At 44.1% G+C, this 10812-nt stretch overlaps 1 protein-coding gene across 1 annotated transcript in view; it reads left to right on the forward strand.

Moving 5' to 3' along the window:
- LOC310856776 (neural-cadherin) overlaps positions 1 to 10812 on the forward strand; it is a gene marked incomplete at both ends in the record, with an annotated part of 169146 nt that overhangs the window by 146708 nt on the left and 11626 nt on the right. Inside the window, 6 exons of the mRNA XM_083762251.1 lie at positions 342 to 1338; positions 2981 to 3074; positions 6128 to 6312; positions 8161 to 8396; positions 9871 to 10148; positions 10631 to 10812. The exon at positions 10631 to 10812 is cut by the window's right edge and continues 33 nt beyond it. Of these exons, the coding sequence (XP_083618377.1) occupies positions 342 to 1338; positions 2981 to 3074; positions 6128 to 6312; positions 8161 to 8396; positions 9871 to 10148; positions 10631 to 10812 (1972 nt within the window). The remainder of the gene's footprint in view (positions 1 to 341; positions 1339 to 2980; positions 3075 to 6127; positions 6313 to 8160; positions 8397 to 9870; positions 10149 to 10630) is intronic.

Genomic DNA, 10812 nt, shown 5'->3' on the forward strand with positions numbered 1-10812 from the left:
AACCTTTTATTATATTAGATTATGTTCTTTTTGTATCTAATTATGTGTGACGTGCTACAGCACAGGCTACTGTACTGTAGGTGTTTGCTTCCTTCATAAAATACAAAACATTTATTAAAGGGCTAGGTCATAATAGAACATTTAAAAAATACTTTATAATAATGCTAATATCGTTGTGTATACTAATATGGAATTGACTCAATTGAATAGTGGAGTATACAGTAGTTGTGCAGAAAAAGTATTAGATGTATGCAAATAAATGATTCTAAATCAAATGGTATGATAGAATGAAGTTACAGTTAAAGATATGATATGATATGATATGACATGATTGTCCTCAGGTGGCTGAGGAGCTGGAGGTCAACAGTGAGGTCCTCACGGTTTCTGCCACTGATGGAGACCAGGGTGAGAATGCCATGGTAACCTTCAGCATTGTTGGGGGTGACGAGGACAGGAAGTTCTTTGTGGAGACAGACAAGGTGAACCGGCGTGGAGTCATTAGACTCAAGAAGAAGATTGACTTTGAGAAGCCCCATGAGAGAACTTTCAACTTGACGGTGAGGGCAGAAGATGCTGACTTCTTCAGTCTGGCGTATTGCCTGGTCCAAGTGGAAGACTCCAATGACCACGCCCCCGTCTTCTTCCCACAGTTTTATGAGGCACCGGCCATGTCTGAGGACGTCCCAGTTGGAACAATTGTCGCTCAGGTTTCAGCCGCTGATCTTGACTCTGGCCAAAATGGACGCTTTTCATATGGCATTTCAAAAGACTCTGACCCATACGGGCAGTTCCTCGTGGACCAGTCCGGATGGGTGGTAGTGGCCAATTCTCTGGACAGGGAAAGAGTGTCACAGCACAGAATCATGGTCCTGGCCACAGACACGGGCAGCCCATCCCTCACGGGCACTGCCATCGTCATGGTCAGCGTGTTAGATGTCAATGACAATGGGCCAGAGTTGGAGGTGCCATACAGGCCCATCGTCTGGGAGAACAGTGCGGCACCGCAGGCCGTGCACATGAACGAAACCTCTGTTCTACTGCATGCTACTGACCGTGACACCTCGCCCAACGGCAGCCCCTTCTCCATCCGCCTCCTCATGCTGACCTCTGACGCCACCAACTTCAACCTGACCGACCTGCGTAACGGCAGCGCTGCTGTCACTGCCCTGCGTACCTTTGACCGTGAGCGGCAGAAGGAATACCGCCTCCCTATTCTTATGATTGACAGCGGCAACCCTCCAATGAGCTCCACCAGTACACTGACGGTCGTCATCGGTGACAGGAATGACCACCCCCACTCTCCGGGTCACACCAGCTTCATTGTCTACAGCTACGATGGTAAGTTATGGTTTTATAGATGTTTTTGGCATGCTGGATTTCAGATATATTCAATCTGTGGTGGACAGTAATGAAGTACACTTGAGTATTGTACTTTACTTAAGTAAAAATATGTATACAGTATATCTGTATCTGTATTTTACTTATTATATGACTTTCACTCCACTACATGTCAAAGACAGATATTGTTCTTTTGAATCCACTGTGTTTCTAGGAAGGGAAAAGTTTAAGGACAAGTTCGGACTAAAATAACATATAGCCTTTTTTGTCCTACTTATATTGATCCCAAATGACTGGCCCCAGCAGCCCCCATAGCATAGAGTGGAGCCCATATAAGCATATCACTACTAATGCTATTTGTTGCGGTCAAAAGATTTATTTTATTAATTTTTTATTTTATTAAATCTGATATTAGTTGTCATTACACACGCTCATGTCTTGGTTGTCCCACACAAGCCACCATAGTCTCAGTTTCATGACGACGTCTCACAAGGAGTGGAGTGGATGTGATTTATTTACTTTACTTTATATATTTACATATACATATTACATACATACATACATACATATTACATTAGGAAACAAAGCATAAACGCACATATTTCACCCCACGTTGGTCTGTTTAGCAGACTGGTGGCTTGTGTGGGACAACCAAGGCGTGTGCGTGCGTGCGTGTGTGTGTTTGTGTGTGTGTGTATATTACTATATTTGGGATCAATATAGGAAAAGAATGCTATATGTTGTTTTAGCCCGGACTTGTCCTTTAAGCCCTATTTCAAATAGTGATAATTGCAAACTGTGAGATTGTAGATCTGCTCTTTTCACTATTATCGATCTTGTTGTACTTTTAAAAGTATTTTTTTTAAGAATGTACTTTTGAATTCTTAAATATTGTATATTTAAAAGCAAGTACTCTAGTACTTGAATTCAAATTTGACTGAGCAATATTTGAAAAACCATTTCAAGTTTGAATAGTTTTGAATTTGTAATCTTGCACAAGATATTTTCCAATGGGGGGTCCGGCACGAAAACCTTTGATAAGCACTGATTTAGAAGGCATTTGTAGAATCAGCCTCCGGTCTTAACGGGTTAAGAAGCTGCTTGCCAGTATTGCCACACATGACTGCTTACAGTCCCTTGCAGCAGCCCCCACATCACTTATTTAGTGTTATATACCATCTGTCAGCTTTTCATAATTTGCTGGAAAAACGGAGGTTCTCTGTAATGTATTTTTAGTGGATCCCTTCTTGGGGGCTTGTTCCAGATGAAAGTACATTAACCCCTAATGCGAATTCATCACGTACCTCAACAACATGCCATGAAGCAAACAATTAAATCAAGTCCCAGGTTTGACGGGCACATAAACAGGAGCCATGTTTTAGAAAGCTGTCGATTTCACAGCTAACGAGATTACAGCATTCTGTTATTTGTTTTTCTTGGAGGGAAATTGAATGCTAGTGCTAACATTCATTGCATCCCCCGCTGTGCCTTCAAACCGTGCCCATAAGTGCTAATGACACCTTATCTTCTTAAAGACCCCTTCAATTTCACTTCCATTTCTTTCTTCAGATGGTACCGTTGTGGGTCAGATGCTAATTCCTTTTCTTGTTGTTTCCATGTATTTATGTATTCCAACCCCTAGGTGTTCTCCCGACGACAGTGCTCGGACAAGTTCAATCCCCAGACCTTGATGACTGGAGTGAAAAGGTTTACCACTTTGAAGGGAAATCCACAAGGTACGTTGATCTCCTCTGCCTAACAAAACACTCTTAAATCTGCACCACTTAAAAGTGGCAGCGAGGGAGATAGTAGAGGTATGCAAAGAGAAAGTAGATGGACAGAAGTTTCTCAGTCAAAGAAATATAGAAAAGAAGAAGTAAAAGAAGGAGCAGAGAAATTGGAGAGAATGTGAACGTAAAGGGCAGCAGTAGAGTGGGAAAAGGAGAGAACAGAAAGGGATTTAAACATATGCTTCTCCTCTGGCCTCTGTACCATTCCATCTTGGGCTAAATACTCTGTGAATAGTGAATATTTATAAACTAAAACGACACCAATAGCCATATTTTTAAGACACAAGACATATTTATGATTTTGGGACATGCTGAGGTGAAAGTATCAAATTATCCGGTGGTGAGGTGTCTCTTGCAGAGTGCCACTAACTAGGAGAGCTGCAGAGACGCAAAACGCATGACCTATACAGTGAGCAAATTGAATGGAAATAAGGGAGCGAGAATGACAAAGAGGAAGTAAAAATGGGACAGAGACAATTTTAGCATAGAGAAAGAGAGATTGAAAGAAAAGAAAAAAGGAAGGGACAGAATGAGGGATCTAACTTGTCGGGAGCAGCATTATTAATACTTCATAATGAACGGTATTGAAAATTCCCAGTGAAGCGTGACACAGGGTGCTCGTTTTGTTTGATGAGGCGAGGCTTCACACAGACGCGTTGAAAGAGAACCTGATTGTGCTCCCTGGCACCTTCCGTTATAATGAGACACCTGTAATGGGGCCGGTGAGGATGCTGGGAGACGACAAGAGATGACGGAGAAGAAAGGGACCCATGGGAGGGAGAAAGAGACATTACCATACTGCCTCCCTGCTCCAGTCAGCAGATAGCAATTTGTTCACAGTATGGATCAGCGCATTCATATCCATATCACCAGATGAGGAGGTTGAAAGCCATTTGTTTTCTGTCACTAAAGTGCTGTGTTGCGTGTTTGCCACCAGCGTCTGGCAAATCATTAAAGTATTACATTAATACGGTATCTGGCGAGAGGGGTGACATAACACAGACTCCCCACGGCAACACACATTCGATCGCAGCCGGAGATTGGCTTGATTTGCTTACGGTTAATTAACTGACTCGCCCTGACCTGTGAAGGTCGCAAGGCTACCCTTAACGAGGTTTAACAGTTATGTGACTGTCATGGCACATTGTCAAACCTTGTTTGAACCTGGGCCAGAATGCTTGTGCTTTACTTTCGTGTCTCTGGCACAAGTTGAAGAAATGACTGTGGCTCTGTTTTAGAGAAATTCACTCTTAAAGCTAGGACTCATGCTTTGGTTACCCATTTATGCTTACGCACACACATACACACACAGAGAAGTATATGGAGAGTGACCAAAAAAGAAATATGAGATCAGAGTAATACTTTACAGAGAAGGAGATTATGAAAGGCTTCAATGACCCAGAATGAAGCCACAAATACTGCGTCAGTCAGTACTGCCATGACAACTGAATTTCCCTCGTGGGATCAATAAAGGTCTATCTTTCTAATACAGCTTCAGTATAGCCTCGGGGACCGCAGGCGTTATGTTGTCAAAGCCTGGACGAATGAGCCAGGAATAATAAAATTGTTGTTATTTTTCTGTTCTGTAAAGTGACTTTGAGTACCTTGAAAAGCAATATATAAATTGTATATATTATTATTAATAATAATGTGGCATAGGAGTTGGAGTGAACCTTGTATTTTGCTAACCAATAACAGTGCAGTGGGTGGTCGCTCCAAATTTGGTGACCCACTGTGTACTACTGGGGAGGGGAGGGGAGGGGAGGGGAGGGCTCATAGGATAGGTTGGTGAACCAATAGGGAGCCGGCCTCCGTTTCCAGCGCTTCCAGGCTGGCGTCAGTAATACTCTCCCTGACATTGACCTTTGACACTGGAAAAATAGCCGGCAAGAAGACGATGCGATGGAAGGATGACGTGGTGATAATTCCAGAGGAGTGATTCTCACTCTCTTGGCATGCTCTGAACCATTGATTGAACTATAACCCAGACTGATGGACACATACATACAAGGGTGATGGATTGGTCCAGGATTTGGAATGGACAGAGGTGATAAAACAAAGCTAGGCTTTGCCACACGATTAGGGGCAAAGTGTCTGTCTTGGCTGATAGTATTGAGTGAAAATGACATGCTGCAATGCTACAGTATTGAGCTCATAGGGCCAACAGGGAATCCTATGATGTCATGCCTGGCATATAAGAATGGCTTGTGGAACATGTTTATTCCAGCTAAGAGCTGACACCTGTCCACCTTTATCCATCACGTCCTCGTGGAGTGTCCTTGAGCAAGACACTGAATCCCTAGCGTCTCACTGACCGCAAGCTGCCCTTGATAAAAGTCGATTTTATTTTGGAGTATGTTTCGTTTTCACAACGGAAGAAACAGGAGAAGGTGCGTGCGTGCGTGCGCGCACGTGCGTGCGGGGGTTAGGGTAGCAGAGAGGTTTTATGTTGTAATGAAGTCATCAATATTGCATGTTTCCCCTGATAGCTCACATTTTAAATATGTGGGGATATTAGGTGTTAGGATGGATTAGGTGTATATGCGTGTGTGTGTTGAGGGGCACACCACTGACCATTTTCACATGGTGGGCATTTGCTGTTTGTATGTATCCTACGATGTCAGAGTGCATTTATTATTATTATTTAACAATCTAGAAAGGTTTTTTAATTCTGAAAAAGACTAAACATAGAGACATTAATGTTCTGTCACATACATGACTGGACACTGTATGCAGGCACTGTATGGGCCCAATTTAATTAAAAACTGTGTGTTATTTGTGGTTCTGAAACTTCGGCTGTAGTAGAATGAGTGGACTGAGAGGGCTGATTTGAAAGTTGAATTGCCAAGCCAAATTCTCACGATGCAGTCTACTTTCATCACCACTTGACAATCTCTCTCTCTCTCTCTCTCTCTCTCTCTCTCTCTGTCTCTCTCTGTCTGTCTCTGTCTCTGTCTCTGTCTCTGTCTCTGTGTCTCTGTCTCTGTCTCTGTGTCTAGGTTATTCAGTCTGAACCAGAACTCTGGTGAGCTCAGTGTCAGAGAGGGGACTCCACCAGGCTCCTACAGCCTGCAGGTCCGTGTGTCAGACAGGACGTGGCCTGACGTGACCTCCACTGCAGATGTTCTGGTGGCAGAGCTGCCTGAGGAGGCCCTTCAGAATGCTGCCTCCATACGCCTGTCCAGTGAGTCCCTTTTCTACCCCCTCATTATCATTGTTTCTATTTTATCCTTTTTATTCCCCTGCGTTAATATAAATAGAGTAAGAAGGTGTGGATGGGTCAACATCATGACAAGAAGCGGTACAGTAGCCATCGGTCATGTACAACATGAACGAGCCTTTTCCACTGAACATGCTGGAGTCACACAGCCCTCATGAGCATACCTGACAAACTAACTGGATCAATATTTGCATAAAGATGGCAGTTGTCAAATATTGTCACTTTTGGGTCTTTCTCCGGACCCCCCCCCCACCACACACACACGCGCACACACATACACGCAAGCACATGTGCGCACGCACAAACACACACACACCACAAACATCTTTCCTTCCCACGCAAACACATGCACGTCTCAAGAGGTGATTCTGTCACTCAGTTGCCAAGGTAACCATACTTGACATGTATGTGATGTCACGTATGCCAGAGTGCCTTGGGGCCAGGCTTTTGTATCTCTGACATGTCCCCTGGGTGACCTGGGAAAAGTGGCGCTTGGCTGTCAGCTCCCTCAGGCACTGGGCTCACAGGAGTCTCACACAACATCTGACTGGCTTCTCACTCATCCAGCTGGGGGCTTTGAGTTGTTCGACTACTGCTTTTAATTTTCCTTCTTTTCTCCTATCCCTTCCTATCCTCCTTCCTGTGCTTTTCTCTTCTCTTTTTTCTCTCCTCAGCTTTTATTTTTTTGTCTCCACCAGGCCGAAGGCATGTGGAGAGAGTATGTTTAGCACTCTGTCCGTCCTTATGTCTGTCTGTCCGTCCGTCTGTGTGTCCGTCCGTGCACACACACTCCCTGGATGCCAATTCCGAACCTCTGGTTAAACTTTCCCAGAATATAGTGACACCATGAGGCTGCTGGGCGAGCACTGGCACTTTGGAATGGGGGTCAGATCAACATATGGAATGGATTCTGTACTGGCCAATGTGGCCATACATGGAGCATGTTTTGAGTGTACAGGGTTTGATGAGGTCAGATCAATAGCCTATATGGAATGTCAGAACAGGTCAGCTCCATATATGGAGATCTAAGGGTGGCAGCGGGGGCAGTGTCTTGAGTGTACAGGATTTGATGAGGGCCCAGGTAGGGCCATTTTGGGGCCTGTTGAGAACTCTACTAATACCTTTGGGGCGGGCCCATCTAGAATTTGAAAGGACAGGTATCAGTCAAAAGGGAGACATCGAAGAGGAAGGACGGATGGGGTAGTATCAACATATGGAATGTCAGAACAGGTCAGCTCCATATATGGAGATCTAAGGGTTTGAGGTCAGATATAGAGTTGCTGGCCGGCTCCATATATGCAGATCTAGGTGATGATCCAGTCTTCTCCATATATGGTGCCGTGACGTGTCGAGGCGTGACACAACGCACTGACCTACTGACTGACGGGAAATGCTGGTTTTCATAGTAAACACGACCTACCGTCGCAATTTTCTCCTACAGATTTTCTCCATACATCACGCAAATCGGTACACGCAATTTCTATATTCATGTGATCACCACCTTTTTGACATTGCCCTATCTATTATAGCGCCACCAGGAGGCACATTTTTGCAAAGAAAATATATATATATTATGTGTTTACATTACTCCTACACATTTTCGTTCGTGACCTGATGGAGACTTGTGCATTTTTTCTAGTTTCTCTGTTATTTTCTCTTAAGTTCCATGTTGTCGTCTCTACCGTTTTCTACCGTTTTCTATCGTTTTCTATGTTTTTAATCCTTCTCTTCTCCCATCATTATCATCACATCTGCCTCACATTCTGTCCCCCCCCCCCCCCCCCCCCCCCCTATCTCTCCATCCTCCTCCAGATCTTACTATGGAGGATTTCTTCAGCAGCGGAGGAGGTCAAGAGAGTCAGTTCTCACGGCTGGGTGCCGTGTTGGCTGAGGTCCTGCAAACTGATCCAGACAATGTCCAGGTGTTCTCTGTGGCAGACACTAACCGGCACGCTGAGCGGGAGCTCAGCGTGTGGTTTTCTGCTCACGGCTCACCGTACTACAGATCTGAGAAGCTTCAGGGCTATGTGGCGGCCAACAGAGCCAAGGTGACAAGACTTTTTTTCGTACTCTCATCAAGCACATTAAGGCCCGGCTTCCCTATTAGGACCATTTGATTATAGGAGATCATAGGACTATGTTTAATTTATACTTTTACACTTGTTCTGTAAAGTATACATACAGTAATCACAAGCATACTGTATACCAACCATCTCACATAGATGAATGATATCAGGTACCAAGATGATTAATGATAGATTGAATAGGCATAAATTAAACATAAAACTCATGCACCCACAATTGAGGATGCACTTTAAGAAACACTTGCACATGCACCATTTAACGCTCTGTCAGATATACACACACACACACATCCATGCATGCTACTCAAGGTTAAATACAACACTTGTGCGTTTAAACCAGAATGAATCACCTCAACAAGTCAGTGTACTTAATTCTCAGACCCACACAAGCACATGCATATAGTATGCACACACTCATTCCATTCACGCATACACTGCTCAAATATTGTTAAATATTTCAGATCCATTTAAGGGATGCAGCTGGTGACCTAACCCAGCTTTTATAAGAGGGCGAGAGAGGGAGGGAGGGGGACAACGCACCAGAATTAGTAGCATAGCCAGCATGAGCATCTATCACCAAACACAGCCACACTGACATTGAAATACCAAGACCAGGGTATAGGACAGATACTTATACAGAGAGAGAGAGACAGACAGACAGACAGACATACAGACAGACATACAGACAGACAGACAGACAGACAGACAGACAGACAGACAGACAGACAGACAGACAGACAGACAGACAGACAGACAGACAGACAGACAGACAGACAGACAGACAGACAGACAGACAGACAGACAGACAGACAGACAGACAGACAGACAGACAGACAGGTAGGTCTATATCTGAGAGCCTTAATCAATTATTCACTGGTGTATAAATATGAGACTATTTTTTTGCAGGCCGAACTGCCCAGAAGCAGTTGTTTAGATTTCCTGTCGTCGACAGTTTACTGCCGGGTGGTTAGAAAAGCCAAGCTGGGGCTTTTTCTGTATAGGGTATAATTCCCTGTCAATGTTAGAGTCTATAGAATGTAATGTCTTTGTATGCAGTTTTTAATACTGTTTATCCTTGTCTGCATGTATTTCCTTTTTTAACTGAATGTCAAGTAAATCAAATCACAATAAAATCCAAACTTTACGTGTTGTATATGTATTTACGTCTGGGGATCATAGTAAATTTAATCCCACATAAAAAAAAATCCCATCCTCCCAAAACAAACAAAAAAAGATGTTTTGTTTTGTTTTTTAATGTTCTCTGTAGTTTCTGATCATGTTGTGTTACACCCAAAAACAGTACAACTCTGCAGTCCAGATTTCATAAACTTTATAAGCTTGCAAGTGCATATATTGCTAACCCATGTTGCTTCTGCTTTCTCTCTCTTCCTGTGTCCACGACCCCTCTCCCACCCTCGCTCACCTCAACGTCAAACAGCTGGAGGCAGCTTTGGGCGTGTCCATCTCTCAGGTGGGTGTGGATGAGTGCCCTTACACCGACTGCAGCCAATCGGGTGGCTGCAGCAGTGTTGTCTCCTTTAGCCATGCCCCTGTAGCTCTGAACCCGGGGAACACATCCCTGGTGTCTGTGTCTGCATCTTCAGAGGCCCGCTGTGGCTGTGGCGCCAGGGAAAAGCCCCATCTCTCCTGCTCCTCCTACCCAGTGAACCCCTGCCTCAATGGGGGACACTGCCTAGATAGTGAGCTAGGATACAGGTAAGGATTTATTCATTTATTGTATCTTAAAAGCTGCCATCATCTATTCCATTCTATTCTAATCATATGCTGTAGAGACAACAACAACATTAAAGGGGAGAGACTATGTCATAATAAATATACCTTAGAGTTGTTGTGTGTAGAAATAATAAAGAAGTCCCCCCTTTCCTTTTAGCCTAGAACTGGAGGTCTAGAACCTGGGTTCATGTGATCAGTGACATCACAAAGATGTACTCTTTGCCTTGTAAAGTACATCTTCGTGATGTCACTGATCACATGACCCCAAGTTCATGATATGTGACACATATCATGTTGGGGGTCCTTGGCACGAAAACATTTGAGAACTACTGAATTAGAAGGCATTTGTAGTCCGCCTCAGGATTAATCAATGTCACCTGTTATAGAAGTGTCTGCCTATAGCATTTGTTTAATGAATATAATATGGTATCTACAAATGTGTCTGTCTGTCTCTCTCTGTCCAGATGTAAGTGTCCTCCTATGTATGATGGTCCTGAGTGCCAGCAGACAAAGCACACCTTTGGTGGTCAGGGCTATGCCTGGTTCCCTCCCATCAGGCCTTGCTTCCAGAGCCACATCTCCCTGGAGTTCCTGGCTGAGTCAGCCAATGGGCTACTGCTATATACTGGGCCGCTTGGCCCCGCCC

Source organism: Protomyctophum parallelum, assembly GCF_964188405.1.
Source record: "Protomyctophum parallelum genome assembly, chromosome: 3".
NCBI lineage: Eukaryota > Metazoa > Chordata > Actinopteri > Myctophiformes > Myctophidae > Protomyctophum > Protomyctophum parallelum.